The sequence below is a fragment of the Ceratotherium simum genome, chromosome 10 (assembly GCF_057802395.1).
Source record: "Ceratotherium simum simum isolate JZ-2026a chromosome 10, ASM5780239v1, whole genome shotgun sequence".
NCBI classification, from domain to species: domain Eukaryota; kingdom Metazoa; phylum Chordata; class Mammalia; order Perissodactyla; family Rhinocerotidae; genus Ceratotherium; species Ceratotherium simum.
The window spans coordinates 34190367-34217331 of NC_141909.1; the positions used below are offsets into that span (position 1 = coordinate 34190367).

Sequence of the window (26965 nt, forward strand, 5' to 3'; positions counted from 1 at the left end):
GTGGAGAGAGAGGGTGTGTTTGCATGTATATCGGGGGGTGGTGTTTTTAAAAACTCTTAAAGTGTTCATGAATTTATCTAATTACTGTTTACTGAGCACCTCTCGTGCTAAACTGTGCAAGTTACAAGGATACAAGGCTGGAGAAAATTATTAACAACAATAGTGATAATAAGTAACGTTTACTGAGTGCTTCCCGTGTGCTGGGCATGTGCTAAGCACTTTACTTGCATTATTGCGTTTAATTCCCATTGCCATTCTTTGACATGGGTACTGTTATTGTTCCTATTTTATATTTGAGAAAACTAGGTCCTAGAGAAGCTGAGTAACTTCAGTAAGCCCTAGAATGTCCCTATGCCCACTGAATATATATAACCTAGTGGGGACTTAGAAATTGCACAAAGAATTACACATACAAATTGTAATCACATTGAGGGTTACAGTAACATTAAGTTAGATATGGGTCTGTATATGATAACAGTAAGAGTTATAAGACATTGGAATACAATATGAGAAGAATAAACATTTATTTTATTATTTTATTTATTTTAATTTTTTTTGTGAGAAAGATCAGCCCTGAGCTAACATCCATGCTAATCCTCCTCTTTTTGCTGAGGAAGACCGGCTCTGAGCTAACATCTATTGCCAATCCTCCTCCTCCCCCGCCCCGCCCCACAAAGCCCCAGTAGATAGTTGTATGTCATAGCTGCACATCCTTCTAGTTGCTGTATGTGGGACGTGGCCTCAGCATGGCCAGAGAAGCGGTGTATCGGTGCGCGCCCGGGATCTAAACCCGGGCCGCCAGTAGCGGAGTGCACGCACTTAACTGCTAAGCCACGGGGCCGGCCCCAGAATAAACATTTTATAGCATCGTTTTAAAGTTATAAGTAAATAATATAATACTACATATATTAATAGTTTATATAAATTATTATATGTAAAAATGCTTCTTTCCAATTATAATGAAAGGGCAATAAACTATAGTAGTTAAGAGCACAGACTCTGGAGTCAAATTCCCCGGGTTTGATTCCTGACCCCAACATTTATTATTTAACTAATCATGACAAACTCTTAACTTCTCTGCTTCACTTGGAAAAACATTGTCTTAAATCCCTACTATATTCATTTCAAAATTTGGTGGTCCTGTGAGGAGAAACATTCAAATTTGCTTTTGGTCTTTTTCCTGAAAGTTTTAACATGCCAAACACTAACAAAAAAACCATTTGCAGACTGAGACCTTGTAAAGTACATTACTTTTGGGCCTGCAGAAAATTTTTTGATAGAACTGAAGGCACTGAAAATAGAAGGTTATAATTGAAATGTCAGCAAATATAACTTTAATAATTCCAGTCGATGCTACTAGAATATTAAATAAACCTATTTAACTACATTTTTTCTTTTCAGTATATAAATTTTAATATGCATCCCATATCTCTCCAGCCGTATTTTCTATATCAATAGTCCCCTGTGGCACTTTATCTTTGAATACAAACAATTCTTGTTCAATATTTGAGTAGTGATAATGGGTTTTATTCTATAAATAACGGCCTTAGTACCCTAAACTACAGCCAGCGTAACTTTACCATTTGCAAGAACTACAGTGCTTTATATTCCAAATAGCAATTTTAATGTTTTATTCATTACCAGTAAACAAACGCAGAACACACGAAGAAAACTGTTTATTAGAGTAGAACGGGCACATCTGTTGCTGTGTTTGTGGGGTGCCCTCTATCCACTGGGCTGGCAGGCATGAACTGCTGAAATGCAGTGTTCCAGGAGCCTTCTAGAACATTTTGACAATGGAAATTATATTTGAATTAGCAATCTAAGCGGTCCAGAGCTGATAAGAACTCCAAACTATGGAAGAAATCTTTAAAAATCTTATTTTTCAGAGCCAGTTTAAAAGGTTCTTGTCCTCTGTGAGAGTTGCCCATACTTCTCAAACTTTTCCTCAGAAAAGGAAAATAATTCCAGGTGTGTGGTTGAAAGTAGCCTACTGCATGCAGTAAATTCATTCTAACATTTAATCATGTTTTACTTTAAATTGTATGATTTTTGAACTGTATTCATAATATAATGTTTGAATATATTCTCAAAAAAAGTCTCAAAAAAATCTACAAATAAAATTGATGCTTCTGTTAGTAATGTTTTATTATGGGAATTTATGTTCTTCCAAGCACATCATTGCAAAGGCCCAGGTAAATCTAGGATCTCTGTAGTTTGTCATTTTCTTGTCCTCCTAGATGTTTTGAATCTGAAGGTCAGAACAGCACAACACATATCACGAACTGGCTAATGTGTGGATGTTGTTTTTGTTGTGTTTCTTTTTTGTCAGGACAGCAGTACAGCCAATATCTTAAAAATTAGGAGATTTCATAGATGGTACAGATTCTTCATTTCACTTGAATATAACTACAGGGCAACTGTTGTCAGAAGTTGAATAGCAGTGGCCTTCTCCAGAGAGGGCGTTCATTCTCCCTGCCTCTTCCAGTCTTCTTTTGGCTGGCTACACTCCTCTGTTTCAACCTCTTGGCTCCTGTTAGCATTTGTAGCTCCCTAAGTAAATTAACCCAGAGCTTCCCAGCTGGTGTGCTGTGGGTTGGTTACAGGTATGCTGAGATAGTGATTTCCTCAGACATTTCAGAATGATGGGAAAAAGGTTGGGAAACACTGGTTAGCCTTTTGGTAACTTCATGCATGGCCTGACACCCCCCAGGATTCCCCAAGGTTGTGGGTTCAGGGAATCGTTTCAAATGAGGGCCTCTCTTGGTTTATACCAAGCTGTAGAGAACTGTCAACTCTTAAAGGCCTTGTGCAGACTTAGAAGAAATAAATCCATGTGCTCTTTACTAGGTAGGTCTTCTGTCTGATGTCAAAGGTTTTCATTCGTCAGTGAACCGATATCTGTTGAGTATAGCTCTGCTTATATTGCCTGATAGGCATGGGTGCAAACTGGCAGCAGCCTGGCTCAGAGAGTGCCTCTGACTGGCATTGAGCAGGGCAGGGATATTTGGGAGAGATCATATGATTGAAATCATTGACTTTACATGTAACTCCATGAACAAAATAAGAGTTGATAAAATTTATAAGAAGTGATGGTTTTTAAAGTACTTACGCTACTTATCTATAAAAGAGCTGGAAAATTCCTTAAATGTGTAATGAATTCTTTCACCACTTTTATACATTATGAAGATTATAAACTCACAATCAAATTTGTTTATTCAGAAGAATGCCTGAGGAGAAACATACAAGGAACAACAGTAAGGCACAGAATGGATGAAAATGTTATTGTCAGTAGGTTTGACATTTAGCAATTTAGGAGGATTGTTTAGCCTGAGTTTCCAAATGGTGCTGTAACATAATGTACTTGGCTGTGTTCAGTTTAATGATGTATGTATTGTCCAATGCATTTCCCATCAGCAGTAGAGTGAGTATGTGATGCAGAATATATTACATTTTGTTTTATCAATTTAAATACAGCTGTGCTTCAGGACATAACAGTGGATGTTGGGTTATGTTTCTGGTCCTCTGGGAATCTTAGTTTTAATAGGCTGTGAGGATTATAGAAAGCCCTTGACACTTGAGTTCAGTGTCATGCCTGTGTGTGAATATGCTTTTGGAAAACCCACAACACTTTTGAGATCACTTTGCAGAGTTTTCAAAGAACTGAAGATTGATAATCTGGTGAGATAAAAATCAGGTACCAGCAAGCATCAAATACATTCGGCACAGTTATAGTTCTCCAAGGGGCTGAAGACTGTGCTCAATTAACGGTACATGCTGTGATACATTTACATGTAGATACATTAAATGCTAGATTAAACAAGAAAACATACCTTTTGGGAGTATAGTGGACAAAGTGGACACGTCATTAAGTTCGATATAAAATACAGTTAGAGGCCAGGAAAATTCCCAGTCTGTTGTGCAAGGCTTTGAAATGTGGGACCTTGACCAGTACTGTCCAGTAGAAATATAATGCAAGTTGCTTAAGTAATTTTAGAGTTCCTAATTGCCACATTAGAAAGTAGAAAGAAACAGGTGAAATTAAATTTAATATATTTTATTTAACGCAGTATATCCAAAGTATTACCCTTTGAACATGTAATCAATATAAGATGATAAATGAAATAAATTATTGTTTTTGGTAAAATGTCTTTAAAATCAGATGTGTATCTCACACTTGCAGGACAACTTAATTTGGACCAGCCACATTTCAGATGCTTGATAGACACATGACTGGTGGCTACCGGAGTATCTACTAGCAGTGCTTGGCCTTGAGTCTCTTTAGTACTGTGAGCAGAGATTCTTATACTGTTCCAATTCATACTTCCGTAGTAATTTTTTTAAAATTCTGAAATCTGCGCTTTCTGAAACCTAGAGCCATCTTTTATATTTAACTAGACTAGGAATTTAGTTGGAAGGGGGAAGAAGGAGGATAAGTACTTGATTCAGTGAATGAGTGATTCAGGTTCATAGTAGAAGAGATCAAGGCATGGATTTCCTAATAATTAAGGGAATAAGATTGATATTAAAGAGGCAGTAAAAGAGTGTAGAAGTTATTAAAAATCAAAGTCTGACCAATTCTGGAATGGATATAATATTAAGTAATTAAGTTTCAAAAAATAGAGCCAAATAAATCTCCATGAATGAATTTTGGATGATGGATTTTCAGAATCATTTTTACCTCTGTGGATTTTAGTTTATGTGGATCATATTTCTGTGAAAAATTGTAAACTCATCTTCTGTTGTCTTTCTCTGTAAAAGGATAGTGTGACATATTAATATATGTTTTCTGGAAATCTGGTTGTCTTTAATAAATATTTCTTTTTTCTTAAATTAGCATAATTTAATAATATAGGATACCCAGAAAGGTTCATGTGGCTTTTTTTTCTGACCTCCTTTGGGCTCCAGCAGGTTCTGTGGCCTAGTGGTATTGTTTAGTTCTGTGTTTTGAAAACCAAAGTAGTACTTATCAATAAGAAAAATGATAATTTAATAATAACTACTATTTTTATCGAGTGCATTCTGCAAATTGCATTTGTTAAATTCTCCAGACACAACAAACATACTGCAAGGGAGGCATTATTTTAGCTATTTTTGTCAATGTTGAAAGACTGAATTTTAGAGAGATTGTGTCTAGGCCATGGCCATATAACTTGGAAATAGAAAAGCTGGGTTTTGAATTCAGAGTTATAGGATGCTAAATCTCATCCAGCATCAGGAGGTGAATAAAGTGATTTAAGGAAGCGTAATTGCCTCTGATGAACTGGGTAGTTATTGTTCATGGTCTTCCAAAAGTGGGAGGATTAACTTTCTAGTAATTTCTGAGATTCCTGGAACTTTTGGAGGGGTGTGTGGGAGTGTTCTTGCCTAATATTTCTGAGAAAACCTACATTAAAAACAGAATGCACTGGCAAACAAGAACTCTGTTACACTTTAATTAGGCCCCTTCACTCCACAGAACATACATGGAGAAATGCTGCCAAAACGGAAGCAATAGCAAGACTCAGACCGTCAGACGCTGCTGGTCAGAACTGAGAAGGAGAACATCGGTCTCTCCAGTGGCTCCTTGGATCCACAAAGTGAATGCTGCAGCTAAGATTTGTGCCATTTCATTGCTTGTTGGCACTCCTGAAACGTGGCCACATCTGTAACTGTATAAATTTGTTCTGGCATAGCCCTTCCATCAAGCTTACAGCTCAGAAGCTTCCAGTGAGAGGCACTATGGCATGAGGAAGAGTATGGACTTTGGGATCAGACAAGAGAGTGTTCAGATCCCGGCTGTGCAGTTCGGTAGCCATCAAACTCTATTTCTTCGCTTGTAAAGTGGAGGTTGATATCCCTTCTTCACAGTGAGTTACTGAAGATAATGTGTGTAAAGTACCTGCCACACTGCCTGGCACATACCTGATTTATGGATTATATTTTTTTCTGTTGAGATACTGTTGTAAATAATATACTCCTTTAAATTATACAAGACACAGTGACAGATAAATTTCTGAGCATTCCAATTGGTAATGGTATAACTATAGGGAAAGAAATTATTTATAGTCACAGATAAACTCTGTTATAATGCAGTGCTTTATGGAAGTGTGCTTAGAAAAGAAATCCTCCCCGCTCACCTTCAGAGTTCTCCAAGGCCACCCCCAGAGGATCATTGAGTTACTGGTGTGTCCACAGGCTCAGCTTTGGAAATAGTGAGAATATTTCACTTCATTGTCCCTTTTTATCTCCTAAGAATTTCTCTTCAGAGTGCCATGTAGTAAAGGTATGTGGTATGCTAAGTTACGATTGACATGTTAGTTAGCCATTTATATTCCCGCCCAAAACAGGTGAGGAGCCACTGGGAATGAGAAGTTTGGTTAAATTTCACGAGTTCACCAATTCAGAGTTAAAACTCAAACTCTGTCAACCAATATTAATTTATTCCAGTATTATAATTTATTCATAGTGTATGCCTTGCAAACTTGTGCACTTTTAAAAATAGGATTTGTAGGATCCACAATTTTATAAATGCAAGGAGACTTGAAGATCTTTCAACCCCTTAATTTCATAGATGATGAAGCTGAGGCCCAGACAGGGTAGCTAACTTACCAACTGGGATAGAGTAGTTAATGATAGTGTTGCAGTCGAGTTAAGGACGAATGACCTGTTGTTTTCTTTGTCTAATTTGACACGAGTCTTACCAATCAAATAATGTTTACTGGTTAACTACGAGAATTCAGCATATTGCTAAGAACAGTAGAAACTCCAAACAAAATGCATCCTATAATTTGCTTGCATTAAAAACTTCTGCTAGGGGCCAGCCCCGTGGCTTAGTGGTTAAGTGCGCGCCCTCCGCTGCTGGCGGCCCGAGTTCGGATCCCGGGCGCGTACCAACTGCCGCTTCTCTGGCCATGCTAGGCCGCATCCCACATACAGCAACTAGAAGGATGTGCAACTATGATATACAACTATCTACTGGGGCTTTGGGGGAAAAATAAATAAAATTATTAAAAAAAAAAAAAAACAACGAAAAAACTTCTGCTAGGTATAAAGGGTTATTCAAGAGATTTGGAGTACTAGATGTGTTTCAAGTTGCTTGCCCTCCTGTGACCAAGAGTGGCTCATGTAGCCTCCTCTTGGTAATTGGTTGGTGGATGGGTGATAGCTTACTTTGGAGTGACTCATGCATACACTGGACACCACTCTATAATTTGGATAATCTGACTTAAAATTATGAATTGGTCTAATCAAATTCTCTCTTACAGGAAAAGTTTTTTAAGTTAGCTTTTATGAAATAAAAGATGTGTAAAAATTTCATAAATCATAAGTGTGTGCCTAGATAAATTTTCACAATTGGACACATCCGTGTAACTACCACCCAGATAAGAAATTGAAACATTACCACCCCAGAAATCTCCTTTGTATCCCTACAGTCATTACCACCCTCCAAATATGACCACTACCTTGGCCTCTATCACCATCAATTAGTTGTCTTTCTGAATCTTATGTAAATGGAATCACACTGTATGCCCTATTGTACATGTTTTTAAACTGGTCTAATTTTGTTCCCTGGTATGTTATGAATTTTCTTCATTTTTTTCATGTTCATTACCTGTCATTACTGCGTAACATCTCCTTTTTTGAATATGCCACAATTTATCCATTCTCTTGTTGATGGGCATCTGGGTTGTTTATAGTTTTGGCTATTACACATAGTGCTGCTATGATCTTCTTGTATATGTACTTTGGTGAATACATGTACATGTATGTTGGGTATATACTTAGGAATAGATAGTGGAATTACTAAGTCATAAGATATGCATATGTAGCAGACTGACAATTTTCCAAATTAGTTATGTAGTTTACCTTATACCATCAGTGTATGAGAATTCTAGTTCCTCCACATCATCACTAGAACTTTGAGCTGTCAGTGTTGTTAATTTTAGACATTCCGGTGGATCTGCAGTGCTATGTCTTTGTGGTTGAGTTTACATTTCCTTGATCACCAGTGAGGTTGAGAACATTTTCATGTGTTTATTGGCCATTTTCTTAGACTTCCTTTTCAAATTGTTTGCTCAGTTTTTCTTTTGAGTTTTCTGTATTTTTTAAAAATTGATTTATGGAAATTGTATATATTCTTGGTAATAATATTTTGTCAGATGTATGTATTGCAGAGATCTTCTCTCTATATGTTGCCTTTCCATTCTCTTTATGATGTATTTTGATGAAGAGAAGTTTTTGATTTTAATATTGTCCATTTTATTAGTCTATCATTTATGATTAGTACTTTTGGTGTCCTGTTTGAGGAATCTTTGCCCATCACAAGATCATAAAGATATTCTCTTTTATTTTTTTTCTAGAAACTTTCTTATTTTACCTTTCATATTTATATCTCTAGCCATCTGGAATAGATTTTTGTGTATGACGTGAGGTAGGGTTCAAAATTCACTTTTTTTCCTCGTATGATATTCAGTTGACTGCACATCATTTATTGAAAAGGCCTTTTCCTAATTGCAAGATAGTACCACCTTTATCTGAATCAAGTGACCAATTATGTGTGTTTATTGATCAGTTTATTGAGACTTGTGTATCAGTTCCAAAATATCTTAATTATTAGAACTTTATAATACGTCTTTATATATGAGAATATACCCCCAACTTTGTCCTTTTTATTTAAGATCACCTTGGCTATTCTTGGTTCTTTGCATGTCTATTTTAAGTTTGGAATCAGTTGCCAGTACACAGACATGCACACACAGACACCCACAGCCCTAGGATTTTGATTGAATTTTTATTGAAACTACAGATCCATTTAAGGAGAACTTATATTTTAATATTCAGTTTTCCCACCCATGAACATGGTATATCCTTCCGTGTATTTAGGACTTCTTTAATTTCTCTCAATCATGTTTTGTTTTTTTCAGAGTAGATGTTTTGAACATCTTTTATTAAGTTTATTTTTAGGTTTTTAATTCTTTAAAGTTATAAATTTTATTGGTTTTTAAATTTCTTGTTATAATTGTTTTTTTGCTGGTATATTGATTTTTCTGTGTTGACCTTGCTAAATTCATGTGTTAATTCTAGTATTGTGACTATAGATTCTTTGTATTTTCTACTATATCATCATATTTTCTGTGAATAATCACAATTTTATTTTTTTTCATTTGTAATCTTTATTTTCTAAAATTATGTATTCTTTATGACAGTGGCTGAGACCTCTAGCATAAGTTAAATTGAGGTAGTGATAACAAACATCTTTGTCTTTTTCTGATCTTAGTGGGGAAAGCTTTAATGTTTCACCATTAAATGTGATGCTTATGTTAATTTTTTTTTTTGTGAAGCAGAGTGGCCCTGAGCTAACATCTGTTGCCAATCTTCCTCTTTTTGCTTGAGGAAGATTGGCACTGAGCTAACATCTGTGCCAGTCTTCCTCTATTTTGTATGTGGGATGCTGCCACAGCATGGCTTGATGAGCCATGTGTAGGTCCGAGCCTGGGATCCAAACCCGTGAACCCTGGACTGCCAAAGCAAAGCATGTGAACTTAACCACTATGCCATGGGGCCGGCCCCCTTATGATAGATTTTAAAATAGTTATTCTATAACAAATTAAGGCAGTTGTCTTCTATTTCTACAGTCTAAGGTTGATTCTTGAAAAATGGTTACTGTGTGTTCATTTTATCAAATGCTTTTTTGTGTCTGTGTGAAGACGTGATAATGCAGGAGGAATTTGGCTGGAGGGAGTGATGAAACTCCTCTTAGAGGAAAGAGAGGAAACCTCAGCTTCTCCTGGAGGGCCAAGATCACCAACAGAAATTCAGACGAGTTGGAAGAAATTATAAATTCTTGAAACCAGGAGTAACGTGATGCAATATTTTAAATATTAGCCTGGTATGTTTGTCATGTGCATTGGAAAGATCAGGGACTCAAGACAGATGGATTAACAATAATCTGAACCTGTTAATTGAGGGCCTAAAGGAGCTGAAGTGGTGGAGGAAAATTACGGAACTGAATCTGAAGAGGTTTTGGAAGGAATAAACAACAGGATTGTTGTTATATGTTGATTAGAACAGGATCTTAAAATTGACTCAGAGATCAGGTTCCAGGGACTGGATGTTGATGGTTTCACAGACTGAATTAGGAAACTGGGAAAAGGATTTTTTTTTTTGAGGGAAAAATAATGACCTCATTTTTGGGTGCTGGGAAGTGAGGCTTTCTCCCCTGCCACTAGATGGTAAGCCATTTGTGTGTTGGGGAGCTATCTCGGCTGCAAATCTCCAGTGTCTATCACAATTCCAGACATGATAAGAATCAGAAGAGTCTAAATATTTGTTAGATTATTCAGTGATATCTATTTCGAAAAAAAGTAGAGTGAGATTTAGGTGGGAAATTAGGTTTAGAGATGTTCATTTGGGAGATAATAATTGAGTCTCTGATAGTTGAACTTCCTAAGAGAGCAAACACAGAGAGAAAGCACATCTTAAAATTAAGGAGAATTTTGGAGGATACCCCTCTGTAGGAGGTAGAATATTTAAAAGACAGCCAGTGGTAATAGTTAGAGAGAATGGAGAAAAGAATCAGATATTTCATTGAAATGAGGGAGGAGAATTTTCCAGGTGCGTATCCTCTGTAATGCTAAATATACATCAGTCATCAAAGAGACCGTTTAAAAGGGGGCAGGGGAATAAAAGTAGAGTTAATGAGTTGTGGTAATGTGTCTGAGGAAGGACAAAAATTGTTCTGTAGTACGTGTAATTACAAGTAGTAGAGCTAGCTGAAAATTAGTATTGAGATGGAGATTATCTGAATATTTTTAAGGTAGGAGAGAAGACGTCTATGCTGGAGAAGAGTACTGAGCGAGAACCCAGATATGGAGAGGGAAGGTAAAGGCCCTGAATCAAATAGAAAACCTTTAAAAAGGATAGCTAGAGGAGGCCTTTAGGTCGGAAAGCATTTTATGAGCCGGGCGGTTGAAGCATATTGAAGTTTGAAGCTTATGAGTGAAAATAAACGTCTTTGTGGAAGTGCCACCAGCAACCTTCATGGTGAAGGAAATGAATGTGTTTTGGCCAAAGGTTGGCATCTAGAAAGATCTCCAAGTAGCATGTGGCTTGCTCTTGTGTGGCATTTGTGTTCATTTAGGTGCTTGTGGAATGTTCTTTTCAAATTAAAGTTGAACAACGGATTCATGTGCATACTTCATAGCCCTATTCTTGATTACTAGCATGTTGTCATCTGCTTGGTTCTCCTGAGCTGAAATGCATTATTTTCATCCTCCAGACCATGGCTTTTTGCAGAGATGAAGTGTCAAACCACAACAGCTGGTAGCTACTGTTCCAGATTTACCAGTGCTTTTTTAGCAGGCTCACTAGTTTCCCAGATAGCAGCATGCGATCTCTAGCCTTTTGTAAATGTTAATATACATGATCTATGAGGTCTTTTTTATCTTTAAATCCCCAGTGATAGGGAGGGATATTTATTATATAAATGAGACAACTAAAGAGTACATATGATTTGGGACTTGATAGTTCCTTTTTGTTCTATATATTTTTTATATTTTAGTGGTATTTTAGAAAGTTAACTATTTGAAAGCATGGATTATTTCTGTATAACTTTATGAGAGTAAACTCTCTATTTGGTTAATTTATTGAGGATTGTTTAGAATCATGTTCATGTTAGTACCTTCAGAATCAGAAAAGAATCTAATATAATTTAGTTGCAATTAAACACTCTGAGCTGAGGGAAACATTTTACAAAATTAAGAAATTGCTTTTTGAAATTATGTATTAATAGCTATTTGGGGTAACAGACTCCAGCACAGGTTGGAAATACTCCTTTGAAATGTATTTTCAGAATTGACTATTTTATATTGGAATACATTATCAAAGAATGCAGTTTATGTCTGATGTGAAAAGTTAAATTCCTTTTATATCTGTGCACGTGTTTAGGTATCACTGGTGAGGAAAGCAAAGGATTTTCATTAAATTCATTAATTTTGGGTTTCATGTAGATGATTTACAAACATTCTAAAATCTTAAAAATCTTTAAAAACTTAAAAAATGAGTTATTGAAAGTGTTAATTTCTCATTAGGGGAAAAAACCTTTTGAAACATTGGTTCTGTTATATAGTATTGGGGAAGACTTCAAGTGACCTCAGATTTGGAATATATTTTTCTTTTCTTTTCTTTCTTTCTTTCTTTCTTTTTTTTTTTTTTTTGCTGAGGAAGATACACCCTGAACTAACATCTGTTACCAATCTTCCTCTTTTTTTTACTTGAGGAAGTTTGGCCCTGAGCTAACATCTGTGCCAGTCTTCCTCCAGTTTGTATTTGGGTTGCCTCCACAGCATGGCTGGTGAGTGGTTCAGGTCCGTGCCTGGTATCCGAACCCACGAACCCGGGCCACTGAAGCGGAGTGCACTGCACTTAACCACTACACCACAGGGCCGGCCCCTATTTTTCTTTTCTTTTATTGGAGAACTGTCCTTGATTACGCCTTTAGTTCTGAAATACCTTATTTTAATCTGTTTGAGAGGAAAATACTAAAACTACCTTGTTAGAGTTGGCTTTTGTGTCTGTTTTCCACAAAAAGAGTTGCCACTGCATGCAGAAGTTATACCAAGATTATTTATGAGTCATCATAGAGTAGTACTTAAAATCATGAAGACCAGAGCCCGCCTTCTGATTTTAACATGCTGGTTTTGCTACTTTATTAAGCAAGTTACTGAACTTCTCTGTGTTGCTACATCTGTAAAATGAGAATAATTATACTACCTACCTCAGAAGGGTGTGAGAAATATACAAGTAGAGTAGTTAGTAGTTAGAACAGTTCTTAGCATGTTAAGTGTGTTTGCTGATGCTACAACTACTGTTGTTACCCCTCTTCCTCCCCCTCCTCCCCCTCCTCTCCCTCTGCCCTCTCCTCTCCCTCCTCCCCCTCCTTCTCCTCTAGTATTGTTACTACTACTACTGAGAATTGACGCCGCTCTACTAAGAGAACAGTTTGAATTCAGTTCTTTGGCCAGCAGCTCTCCCTTGCTGTATCTCCCAAATGTATTTAGCCACCTTTGGGAGTAAAGTTAGAGAATTTAAAGGACTGTCCTTTTAAAATGACATGTTTTTTGAAACTATATTTAAATGAAAATGTAAAAATACTTTCCTCATGCATATTGGGGACATACACGTGAGCACTTAACCTGCTTACTCTGAATAATTATTTGATAAAGGTATTTCACTTGTGAACATTTCTTAAAAATTAGACTAGAGATTAATCCATAATTTATCTTTTTATCTATAGGACTAATTCTGATTTTAGCATTAATTTTATGTATGTCTCCAAATAGGTTTTTAAGCCTGCAGTTGGCCAATTTTTGTCTTGAGATTGTTTTTCAAAATGCTTTTGATGACTTCTTGGCTGCTACAGTGTGCTTTTTCAAAATCATTTTAATTTTCTGGAGTATTTAAAAAAAAAGATAAACTTACTCATGCAACTTCAGGAATTTCTGTCTAGTCAGTTTTTTACCAATGCTTGGCTGTGTGTGTGTGTGCACGTGCACGTGTGTGTGCTATCTATGAGCATATTTTCACTGATTCTTATCTGAATAATAAATATTTTGAAGTATATGATCTATGAGGGTCAGAGATGTCAGAAATATCTTAAATCATGGAACATGAGAGTTCATGAGAAAGGTCTTTTAAAGTTATTGTTAATAGAATTAGCTTCTTTAAATCGTATTCTAGTGTTCCTGATTTAGCATACATAATATAAATCCCTTTACATTGTAAGGCAGATGTGCACCTAAGACACTAGTAGTTACGTTTTCAGGATTGTTATTATTTACTTGAAATGAATCTTCTCTCCACATTACAGACTTCTTTTCCATATTAGAGCCCCTCTTAAGGCAGCATAGGCTGACTAGTATAAATATGCCAGTTCCCAGGATGTTTATCATGTATGCACACATGTGTGTTATGTATGCACACTCATTTTTAGTAAATGATACATGCTTGTACATATATGTATGAGCATTCTTGGACTCAGATTTAAATGTACTAATTCCTAATACATCGCCTTCCCCTGAATTGGCTTTTCTTCCCCACTCTTTAAGACTCAGCTTTGTTTCACCTCCTCTGTGAAGACTTCCTAGGTTACCTCAACTTCCCACTATCCTTAGTTCTTTCACCAGAGCTCCTAGGATGTTATTAAGGATGTCAGCTTGATACAGGTTAGGGAGTATGGACTATCACCAATGCTTTCATTGTAAAATGTGGGTATTAATCCTAGGTCATTGGAATAGCTATGCTTTGCACATGAATTTGCTAAATAATATATGTAAAAGCACCTAGTCAGTGTAAAACATATGGTAAACATTCAGCAGATGACAGCTGTTATTATAATTATTTTACTTATTTATATTTGTCTCATCTTTGTTGTCTGTAAGCTTCATTAAATCAGGTACTGTGACATGATTTTTGATGTCCTTGGTTTCTGGCATATAGGCTATTCATGGCTGAATTAATAAGAGAATATATGCACTATGTAATAATCAGTGGACCTTCATCACCTGCTAACAATGGCTTGGGTTATATTTGAGTTGACTTCCAATTTCAGTGTTTTTTGGTTTTTATTTATTTATTTTTTGTGAGGAGGACTAGCCCTGAGCTAACATCTGATGCCAATCCTCCACCTTTTTTTTACTTTCTTGCGGAAGATTGGCCCTGAGCTAACACCCGTGCCCATCTTCCTCTGCTTTATATGGGGCGCCGCCACAGCGTGGCTCGACAAGCAGCGTGTCGGTGCACACCCGGGATCCGAACCTGCGAACCCTGGGCCGCCGAAGTGGAGCGCACGCACCTAACCGCTTGCGCCACTGGGCGGGCCCCTGCTTTTTGGTTTTTAAAGGGATCTTTTTGATCCTTATAAATAAGAATCAACCTAATATATCATTTGTCATTCTGAACAAATAGTATTTTGATTTTCTGGTATTATTTAGTTATGAGAGAAGCATATGGTTGTGCAGTCCGTTTGACAGTCTACTAATTTGCTCATCATTGAAAAATACTAATTGATTATGTATTTATTATGAGAGCTATCTGTTGTGGACCAGATTATGAGCTACATAGGGCAATGATTATGATGTCTGAATGCACAAACGATTGATGAGTTCAGCTGGTCAAAACTATTGTTCAGTAAGGCCCTCAGCAACCGGTGAGATGTTCGTTAAAAATACCAAATCCTTTTGTCTCTGTATCAGTATGTCAAAATGTCAGTAAAACAAATGTATTCAGTTCTTTGCTCCATCTTTCAAATTATATTTTAAAATCTGCTTATGTTAAAACGTCTTCAGATGTGCGAAGAGATTGAACATAAAAGAATCCTAAAAATACCTCATCTGATATTTTCTAATTATTGTTAAATATTTTGAGATTGCAAATTTCATTCAAATGTCAACCGTAATTGTGTGCCATTTGTTTTTCTACTCAGGTTTTACAGTTTGATGGAATGTTTTTCCCACAACTTAATAAATATTTGTTTTATTTCACATGAATTAATTCAAAACTGGATAAGAGCAACATATTTTAATCATCTATTGTTGTGATGGACTAGAAATTAAATTTACTCCATAAGCAAACTGTTTACTGTGCATTTGAATGGGATTTATCTTGCTTAGCATTGGCAAGCTAAACATAAAGGGCAATAATTAATAGGAAAACCAAATATGTGTACTGCATGCTGAATAAGGCAACTTATTTTTCTTGAATATGTCTTACATCGTCAGTGTATAAAATTCGTAATTACCTTATAACATATATACCTTGCTATCTTAAGACAACGCCCATCGAAATGAAGTAGTAGAAAAATTCTTAGGCTGTGTGAATTATGCATTTTTAATCGGTACCACATATGTGTTTATCATTTTATTTTCAGTTGTTTGCAGAATTTTAAGTTTGCTTTTCTGTATATAAATCACACCACCACATTATGCTTACATAAAGTGCTGGGAAGTGAACGGGAGATTAATAAATAGCTGGGCAGCCTATTATTCCCTTTCTCACACCAGCCTCTTAAAAACACCCAAGATTTTAACTTCTTTAGCATGAAGGTTTAAAACACGTCCTGGTAGAGGATTACGAGAAGGGTGTCAATGTTCTCCATATGGGCATGCAAACTTGTGTGTGGCCAAGTTACTTTTGGCAGAATGTCGTGTTATAGACAGTGGCTTTACGTGCAAGTACAAATTGCACATGCTCATATTTGTGTTGCAATCTAAATCACATAAATTAGAGGTATGAAGACAAAATTTAATCATCTCGTCAGTCCTTGGCAATACAGATCAGATTTTTGACTGTGCGGTGCCAGTCAAATGGCAGTTACACTTGAGTACGAGCATAACATAGATTACTTTTCAAACCGTTGTATCGAGCACTGTGTATGTAAAAGAAATGCAGAATTCGTTTGCTCTGGTTACTTTCTTGTAAAGGTTTGTTTGTTCTCTGTCTGCATAGAATGATGGAGTGTAATGGAAGCTGAAAACGGATTAAAAGAGTAATTTCCACGTCACTGTGCCTTTGCTTTACCTCCTCTCTCTGAAAATGGGCTGTTTATTCAGCGCACTCTGTTCTGTTTTTTGGGTTTTTTTTGGTGAGGAGATCAGCCCTGTGCTAACATCTGCCAATCCTCCTCCTTTTTTGCTGAGGAAGACTGGCCCTGGGCCAACATCCGTGCCCATCTTCCTCCACTTTATATGGGACGCCGCCACAGCATGGCTTGCCAAGCAGTGCGTTGGTGCACGCCCGGGATCCGAACCGGCGAACCCCGGGCCGCCGCGGCACAGCGTGCACACTTAACTGCTTGCGCCACCAGGCCCTCCCCCAGTGCACTCTGTTCTTAAATGATTGCTCAAGCTTCAGAGCATACCTTACTCCAAGAGGGACATTAATTCTTAAAGTTTGCTCTTTCTGTATTATTGTCTGTTTTTTTGTGTGTGAGGAAGGTCAGCCCTGAGCTAACATCCATGCCAATCCTCCTCTTTTTGCTGAGGAAGACTGGCCCTGGGCTAACATCTGTGCCCATCTTCCTCCACTTTATGTGGGACGCCGCCACAGCACGGCCTGGCAAGAGGTGCGTCGGTGGGAGCCCAGGATCCCAACCGGCGAACCCCGGGCCGCCACAGCGGAGCATGAGCACTTAACAGCTACGCCATAGGCTCGGCCCTGCTTTTTTTTTTCTCAATAGTGAAAAATTCCTAAGTGGAAGAATAATTTCAGAGAAATATGAAGCTGGAAATAGAGAAGAACAATTTTATAAATGGAGAATTTTCCATTGATTTTATACGTAACTAACACAATTCCAAGGAGATTATTATTGAATATGGGCTATTAATCACCTTGAATTCCCTGTCTCCTATTTCTTTTTCTTTCTTTCTTTTTTTTTTTTTTGTGAGGAAGATCAGCCCTGAGCTAACATCCATGCTAATCCTCCTCTTTTTGCTGAGGAAGACCAGCTCTGAGCTAACATCTATTGCCAGTCCTCCTCCTTTTTTCCCCCAAAGCCCCAGTAGATAGTTGTATGTCATAGTTGCACATCCTTCTAGTTGCTGTATGTGGGACGCGGCCTCAGCATGTCCCGAGAAGCAGTGCGTTGGTGTGCGACCGGGATCTGAACCCGGGCTGCCAGTAGTAGAGCGCGTGCACTTAACTGCTAAGCCACGGGGCGGCCCCCCTGTGTCCTATTTCTGTTAGTTAACACATCATTGAATTCTCTTAGTGGATGAATTATACACACTATACTGTGAGATCCTAGGGTGGAGATCCTGTTGAAGGTTCCCAGGATCTTCCTGTAAGAAAAATGCAGTCATGGTTGAAGGTGCATCGAGGAAGTGTGACTTGGGCTAGGGTAGGTCATCGCTTGTTCCTCAGGAAAGTTTAAGTGAAGATAGGAGTTTGGGCACTTGATTATAAATGTAGGGAGTAGAGATGGGACTGACGTTTGTTGCGTAACTAATATGTGCCAGATAGTCTGGTATATACATTGTGTACATTCTCCTTTTCAATGTCCCTAGCCAAAAAAGAAAAAAACAAAGGTTTTATGATGCCAGTTTAATAAATGAGGAAAAGGGGGCACGAAAAAAATTAAACTTGCCCCTTGACATTTCTGTATTGTCACCTGGATTGCCTGATGAGTCAACAGAGGGGGTGGAACCTTGTACTTGAGTTTTTGTCTCGAGGAAGGGAGGTAATGCTAGAAAGTAGATGTGTAATTATATAATATGTCCAAGAAATAATCTACATTGAAATTTTTTTGTGCTTTTTAAAAATTCATCAGATCTTTGCTATGACATTCTTGTGTTAATAAATTTAATGGAAATTGGATTCCTTATTATAAGAATAACACTCTCTATGGACTCTACCTACCCTAGTTGAAATGATTTCTGTTAAAAGTTTGAAAATTCTTTAGATACAAAGAATTATCACTCTGTAATCATGAATCATGAAAATTATATGTATTTCCTATGTAGACGTTACTTCAAATATAGAACTGTGTGTATCCAAAATGGAAAATAAATAACTGTCCTTTCCTACTTATTGTGAGAGGTGTCTCTAAAATCAGACATTCATACAGACCTGATTTGCTGACTGCCTATGACCTATATTAAAAAATATCTGAACACTAGTTTGCTTCTCTATAGAGAATGATGCGTGTGCCGTGGAAATCCCTGTGTCTTTTCTCAGCGGTAAAATGTCTCATGTGATACAAGTTCAGAAGAGATAACGGTAGGTGTCACCTGTCACCTAGCAACAAGCTCACTGCTTGTGTCTTTAGCATCTCTTTTCATTTTAAGTCAAAATAGCTATGAAAACGTAGTACTTAGATTTGCATTTATCTCCAGAAATATTTATATTAACCTTCAAATATTTTTAGTTTCCAAGATAATTCACTGCGACAGATAAAACAGAAATAACTTTAAATGAAAAAGGCAACTTATATACCAGAAGACTTGATGCAGAGTAGGGCCAACAGGGATCTGTTATATAATATCTGAGACTTAAATACCCGAAGCCTGCCTGTTCAGTTCCCTAATCAGCTTTAAAAGTTATGGTAACTGAATTGCATATGTATATAACCCTTTATTACTTTTTTAAATCAGTACCTGAAAACACAGACTCACAACTAACGAAGCAGTGATTTGTAAAGCTGAATCTAGACGACAGAATTCCAAATGGGGTTGCTGTAGTAGGCACTGGAATTCAATTTATTTGAAACAGAGCAACTAAATTACCTTTGGGCAGAGAGTGGAATAACCTGACTAGTCAGATGTCTATGAACACCCTTAAAACGTGTTTCTCTGTCTCTATTTAAAGATACATAAAGGGAGTCTCAGAGGAAGTAGCAACAAGTGTACTTATGGGTCCTGAAGTATTTAGAATGTATTAAACACTAACCTTTAAAGATCGAGAACATAATAGATCATTTAAGATGTAATGAAGAGCCAGCAGCCTGTTACCACAGGGTAATATAATGCCTGTACTCTGAGGTAATTATTCCGAAGTAACTCCTTATTTGTTAAGGTGGAGAGCATCCACTTTCATTTTGGCCAAGGTCATTCTGTTGACCAGGGTACTCTTAGAATCCTAAAGGAAGCTGGCTGACTGTGTGTAGAAATTTTAGGGGAGAAAACAGGAGTTAGAAAGTGAAGAATTTAGAAAATCATTCTCTATTGCTTGCAGCTACTAAAGAGAAACAGGTGTAACTAGAATTTCTCCAGACTCTCCACTAAAACACGAGTATTTACCAATGGGTCTAGGAAGCAATATTTTTGTTTAAAAGTAAATCTAAAATTCTTTCCAAAATGTAATATCTTGTGCCTTTTTTTGTTTCTCATGTTTTTCATATTGAAAAAAGTAACCAACCCTTTGCTTTTCTTCACCTGACCATTGAGAATCATTTTTGAAGCCAAGAAAGTGAGGGCTAAAACCATGTGTGATGGGTTTTTTGATGAGGACAGTGGCCTTTAAAACTTCTGTGCTTTGGGAAGGTTTATTGGATAATTTCTCAAACCTGTTTTGCAGAGTTGAGTAATCTTTTAATTAGAAAATTGGTGAGATATTACCAATTGTTATGGTATTGGAAATGTGCCATTTTCCTATTTTATATCATGATTTGGTTTTGATGAGAGTTTGGGGAACAACCCAAAGGCCCCTTAGCATGAATAAAATTAGAGATTCATCTGTTCTATCTTGTAGCCTCAATTTAGGGAAATCCTGTTGTTTTCCTGTTTGATATCTGGGTCATAGATTAAAGAGTGATAATTCTTACGTGTATGACAAAGATTGCTGTATAGACATTACTTCAGTTATGGGAGGTGGAGTAGATAAAACTAATATTATTACTATCCCTGATTCTGTGGAGAAGGAAATTGGGCCTCAGAGAGGTTGAATGAGTTGTTTAAGGCCACACAGCCAGTAGATGACAGAGGTGAGACTAGGGACAGGTCTTCTCAACTCTGAACTGTGTCTTCATTTGCTGTCATTTGTGCTCCTTAAATCATAGGGGTGTGGGGTGGGAGCTACAGAGCAAAAGATGATCTCGAATGCTCTGTGAGGAGCTTGAATTAAACAGAAAACAAAAGTTAGTATTGTACCAGGCTCTCCCCAGGTTTAAAACATGCAGAGGTATGCATTTAAATTGTAGATGGTTGCAAAAATAAACCACAATGAGCCATGCACTAAGTTTTGGGACTAAGACAGGGGTTTTATAAGGACCCTGACATTATTTAACTTGTTACCTTGGGTACAAAATTAACCTCTGATCATCACCCAATGTCAAATGGATCTTAAAATAGTTCATGTGCTCAACTCACAGAACTGCTTTCGGAACAAATGATATCATTAGGATACTTTGTAAATCCCAAAATGCTGTAAAAATGTATGATACTGTGTTGTTTATAGTTCACATAATGTTTTAGTGTGCAGATTAATTGTACCTAAAAATACAAATTATATGATTAAGGCCTGAGTTACTTGCGTAAGAAATATCCACATAATTGATATAAAGGAGAGTTTTCTTTATTTGAATATTCTTCCATTTCTCATTATTAGCGTCACTCATTTGACAAATATTTATCTCCTAAAATTTGCTAGGTCCCATGCTTTGTATTGGGAAATAAAGATGGGAATGGCACTATGTTAACGAGGGTTTCTTCTGGTGGAAATATAAATTGGTATAGCCTGTTTAAAAAATAATTTGATGATACATTTTGAAAGCCTGAAAAAAATTCGTATTATTTTGATCCAGTAATTATGCTTCTATAATTATTTTCTAAGGAAATAATTAAAGGTGCAGACTAGAGCAGCTAAGTACAGTAGTGTAGAATGAGGGTGTCTAGCTGAGGGGTGAGTGGTGGTGGAAATCTACAGCAGGGGCTCTAATCACCAGTCCCCACTTCCTGATTAGAGTCTGTCCATATCTGCCCAGAGAGGGCATCCTTTATAGTTGCACAAAGGTGTCATCCAGGCTGGCAGAATCCCTGGTATATACAAGATTTCCATAGAAGGATGTTTAGTTGTTATTGGTAATAGTAAAAAAAAAATCACAAATTATTAGACAAAAATTAAGGAATAAATATTGCTACAATGGAGTATTATGTTGTGGGGGAAGAGAGAGAATCCTCCTCTGCCCTTTCCCTTAAGGTTCTTATGGCTGGCCAAATAATTAACAAGACAGGTTAGCAGGAGAAAATAATACCAAGTTTAATAACTTGTATACATGGGAGAAACCAGGGACACTGCGTTTCTCAACACAATAGCAGAAATTCTCATCTTAAGTACCATGTTCGGCTAAAGACAAAGGAGGCTGTTGGGGGTGGGGGGAGTCAGTTACAGGAGATTACCACTAAAGCACTGTAAACAAGAGTAAGGTTATTATGCAGATTTAAGGCCTCACCTTCCACATTGATAAGTTTCTAGGAATGAGGTGATCCCCCCTCTTCCCAGTAGAGAGAGGGAGATACCTTTACAAATGGAGATTTCCCTTATAAATGTAAATGTTTGTCTGGCAACTCCTCACAGGGCCATCCAGAGAATGTGGCCAGAGAGACATAAGATGGGCTTGTTCCTGCCTTTTCTATTGTAACATCTATTTTACATTAGATTACAGCTGTCAGGTAGAAGATCTGTTCCAGGAAGGAGTTACTATGTCAAATTCTTTAGGCAGTTAGTGGGGGAGATCAAATGTCCGTCAGAGAAAACAATCAAGGTAAAGAGATATATTTCAGGGTGGCCAAATCTTGATCTCCCACAATGTGTTCCTACAGTGGACCATTATAAATGTTGGATTAAGCATTAATAAGTTGACTATCATGTGAAAATGCTCATGGTATATTAAAAATGTGAAAAAATTGCAAAACCACATTTTGAGATATAAGGACCTAGAATGTAAGGTTGAAGCCAGTTTTGAAGTACCTGGTACGTTCTGCTAAGAAGTTGTAACTGATTGGTTCAGATATATTTTGAGGTCTGGAAAGGATAAGATGTGTGTGATAAGAATATAGTGTTTTAGATATCTGACTATTTAATTCTTTCATGGGATACCACATTACGGTTTCGTAATGTAAAATAGAATTATAGTCTGAATTTCCAGAGAATATTTCTAGTTTGCCACTATAATATTAAAATATTGCATTTATATTATATTGCTTTATAGTAACATTTCTAGTAGTAGTAAAAGCTATAGTATATATTAGGGAATGTGTTTTAAGACATGAGACATATATATATAGAGAGAGAGCGACAGAGACAGACAGACATACATATATATTTAAAACTGGAATAAAATTAAAGGCCGTTTCCCCTTACAGGCCAAGCCCATGGAACTTGTGAATTCTGCTACATTTCCTTTAAGATCTTATGAGTGAGTGAGCTCCTTTTTGTTCACATATATAGAAACACATGCTAAGGAAACCTGGCCCAGTGCTGCAGTACGTAGACATTGGCACAGAATGGTGCTGCTAAGAACTCCAAGGCGTGTCCCCTCTTGAGTGTAATCCCAAACAAAAAAAAAAGTCGACCGTGCCTAATAAGCTAGCTTAACTGAATGCCAAAGAAAATTTGCCTCATGAAATGGAAATTCTGAAGCAAGTTAAATAATGCTGAGAGAATAAAAGGAGGACTTGCAAGATATATCCAAATGAGGCAGTCTATTGTAATCAGAACTCTCCAATCCAATATTTAATTATATTTGGTAAGCTCCAAATGGCCCTGTGGATTTGGAAGCTTTTAGAAACCACATAAATATTAACTTTATATTTGTTTAATCTTTAAGAAGTGACATGTATTAACTTAGTTCAGTTTTTAAAAGTTACTTGGGTATTGGCCAACATGGAGCCACCAAAATGTATTTGTATCCCTGTTAATTATTCTGCACATTTGTATCAACTGTAAGGAGAAAAAAAGATCATTTCCTCTGAAAAACAACATTACTTTAAGGATGTCTTAGTTGCTAAGATTAATGGAGTCAAGTGCTCCAGTTGGAGTATTTGTAACTTCCCTTTCATATATTAAATTTACATTTAAACAGATTTCTGTGATTTTCTTCTCAGGCTTCTCTTTCTGTTGCATTCCTTTCTTTTTTTTCCTTCTCTCCTTTCTTTTTGTCCAAACCTTTACTGTCTTATGCCCAGGATCTGTCTTAGTGTCATAGCTAGTGTTTCTGTCTCTCTCCCCTTATTTCTGCATTTTACCCTTTATGTACGTGACTGCTAAAGAGCAAGCAAAAAACAAACAAAGAAAAACTATTCCTCAGCTATTATTTTTATTATGTCACTCTATTAATCAAGAGCTTAAAGAATTACAGAATTAAGATTTTCTTTTTTTTTCCCCCCGATGGAAGAATGTTATCAACGTGTGGAACTTTTTCTCATTATTTGTTTTTGTGTGCTTTTCTTGCAGGATCAATGTGACTCTAGAAACAAATGGATGAATGAATATCCATATGAAGAGGAAAACAATAAAGGTTGGTTAGTCAAATGAATAATTGCAGTGAAAATCCTGTTTTGAACATTATTTTGGGCAGTTTTTAGAGCATTTCCTTATCTGAATGTGAGACGGAGGTCAGTCCTTACACACACACATCTGTCTGTAAAGTGTAATTTTTATTTTTAATCCCTCAAGTATAAAGAAATTTATAAGGAGGCAACCCATTTTTGTGCAAGTCTAGTCACCAGTTTCCAGAACTTAAGCTTGTATTTTAAGAATCAACTTTTGGATGAATATTAAAAAATGGTAAACCACTTGATACAACTGATCATTGGGACAAAGGAAGAAAAAAGAGTCCATATTTTGTTTACTATACGTCAGTTTCTACAAGCATAATCCTAATACCAGCACTGTATGGCGTACGGTTGCTGTCAGATGCTATCCTCTCTGCACCTGCAGTCTCGGCTTGCCTCAGAGGAGTAGGACGGTGATGAAAGGCCTTTAACTTTGATTTCTCACAGACAAGTACCAGTATAATTCGAGGGGGAGAAATCCTGTGACTATCAACAGTAATAAAATGCTGGCTATCACTTTATTTGTGGTAGTTATTTGCACTTTTCTTGTACGGCATACTGATTATAACATAAAAGTCATAGGTAATACAAAGAAAATGACAATATGTTCATCTCCATTTCATAAGGTTTTTACACTGAACAGGTCTGGTACACAGGCATGAGCCTCATAATGCCTCAGATAGCTGCACAACACATACAATTTTGTATTTTCCTTCCCCCATTATTCCTGCTACTTTCAAATAAATATATGTCATGCCACGTCTTTCTCTGCTAGCCCACTTTCACGGTTACTTACAAATGATTTTCCAGGTTATGTCTTTCGCTTAAAATTGTCGTCTTCTCTCCTCATTGCTAAAATTGCTCCTTTTTAGTATTTGTACCTGGAAAATTTTCATACCTCTAGAGGGAGTATTGATTCAGAGATGATACAAAGGAGACTTCTGGGTGTATCGGTAATGTTCTTTTTCATGACCTCAGGATTGCCTACGTGGGTGGATTTACTTTATGAGAGTTAATTGTACCGTGTACTTATTTGTGTGTGGATCAGTGGTGTGCTAGAAAAACGGCTCTGCGGGTAAGGTGGGGAGGCCTGATCTCTAGTGTTTGTCAATTCCCGTGGTGTAAATACTCCCACTATGGCTAGTTTCAATGGTTTAACAACTAGCTTGCAAGATTCTTTAAAATATAATGATTGGCTCTCATGAGACGATGAGCTAGCTCCTGTACCCCATTGATAATTTCATTTATAAAGCAAAGTTAAACGATTTCATGTACTCTTGAAGACAAGTGAGGCAAAGGTAGTAAATTTAAATTGTCCTGGCTTATCCCTATGTAGACGTGGAAACCTCCTTCACTTATTATCATGCAAAATGTATTTATCCCTTTCCTTATGTATGATGTTAATATAGTATTACTTTATGTTTTTGTTCGATTGTTATTAAATTTTTATGTTTGAATGAATTAGTGTTAGTTTTGTTAAGTTTATAAATTTTGACAATGTCATCGTTCTGTAACTAATTTTATGACAACTGAAGATGACGGCAAAGAGAAACATTGTGTTACTACTTACCCTGAGGGTAAGCTCTGGAAATATTATCATGATTGACTATAATATATTGTATGTGATTCATTCTAAATGATTGTGCCTCATAGCTTACAATTCATGAGTTCGAAAGTCTTTATAGAGGAAGGAGTGTTTCACTTAATGTGTGCGTCCCAATGAATTATTTTTTTCTTATTGCTGTTTTTCATGTTTTTGATCCATATTTTCAGTTATAGATGCCTTAGAACAGAGAATACATTGATGCTTGTTTTTAAGCCTGCTTGAATCAGGTGCTGTTAGTTTAAGCAAAGTCTGATTCAGGGAGAAAATTGCAGAGTTTAAAAATTTATCTTTTCTATATTTTAAATATATTGACAAGGTCGATATTAAGATGAAGTTTTAAAAATGTCAGCAGTGGAAGCAACATTGCCACTGTCTACATAATTGAAAAGGAGTTTGAATATGCTCTTATACATTTCCAGTTTGCCAGTGGTGATATAATCTTGCCAGGAGCCACTTCCAGGAGCAGTCTTCATCTGTCCTTTCCTAAAAAAAAGAAAAATATATCTATATATATTTGCATTAAGTTCTCTCCCTTACTCGATTTTTAAGTTCTCTTTTTTACTCAATTTCATTGCACTTGAATTTGTCCCTTTACCATCTGCCATTAGAAAACATCAAATAAATTCTAAAAAGATCCCAGTCATCTATTATTTCCTGCTTACAAATATCAGCATAAAATCTGGTCTATCTATTCTTTACTGTATTTCAGCACTTGCTGTCATTGTGAATATGGTGGCTTGTTTGTGGACCTGGCTCCACAACCTGGCTCTGCTCCATTTATTTTCCAGCCATTTCAGTATGTTTACCAAGTGCTCCTCAGCAGCTGGCTTAGAGCAGGTGTCCAAAACATACACATGCCTATACATTAGTCCAGCTTATCAGAGTTCACATTGAAACTTCTGTTCTGTGACTACCTCTGATGAACAGCTGCTTAAACCATGCAGCATTAGCAGTGGGGTGACTTTAACTTCTTGCATTTAGAAACCAAGAGAACAGTAACAAGCCTTTTTGAGAAAGCTTTAAGTCCCTGCACGAAAGGGTTTGTTTCATAGTAATAGACATATGTATATGGTTACTTTAAATTTCTTTTCCATGAAGGTCCAAGGCTCTTTCTTCACACAGGATAGGTAATAGCAGCAATCCATCCTTTCTTCCATTTTGAACTAAGTAGTCACAGTTGCTCAGAAAGCCCCAGTTGATGTAAATGAAACGTGTTGTCAGGGCTGCTACAGGTTTATATAGAGTGGCTGCCTGGCTAATAAACATGGAATCAAAAAAAGACAAGTCTTGGCACTGCACTTATCTGTCTGTATGATCTTGGACCAGTGACTTC

The 26965-nt window shown here is 36.8% G+C and overlaps 1 protein-coding gene across 15 annotated transcripts in view; it reads left to right on the forward strand.

Moving 5' to 3' along the window:
* Positions 1–26965, forward strand: part of KLF12 (KLF transcription factor 12) — a 424047-nt gene that overhangs the window by 112885 nt on the left and 284197 nt on the right. For 8 of the 15 annotated variants that reach the window (XM_087435990.1, XM_087435991.1, XM_087435986.1 and 5 more), the window contains exon 2: positions 23926–23989. Coding sequence is in view for 10 of the 15 variants with exons in the window: in XM_087435991.1 (XP_087292117.1) it covers positions 23957–23989 (33 nt within the window). In the remaining 5 variants the exon portion in view is untranslated. Of the gene's footprint in view, positions 1–5458; positions 5850–18668; positions 18754–22835; positions 22889–23925; positions 23990–26965 lie in introns of all 15 variants that reach the window. The other 7 variants (XM_087435982.1, XM_087435979.1, XM_087435983.1 and 4 more) reach the window with 5 other exon arrangements.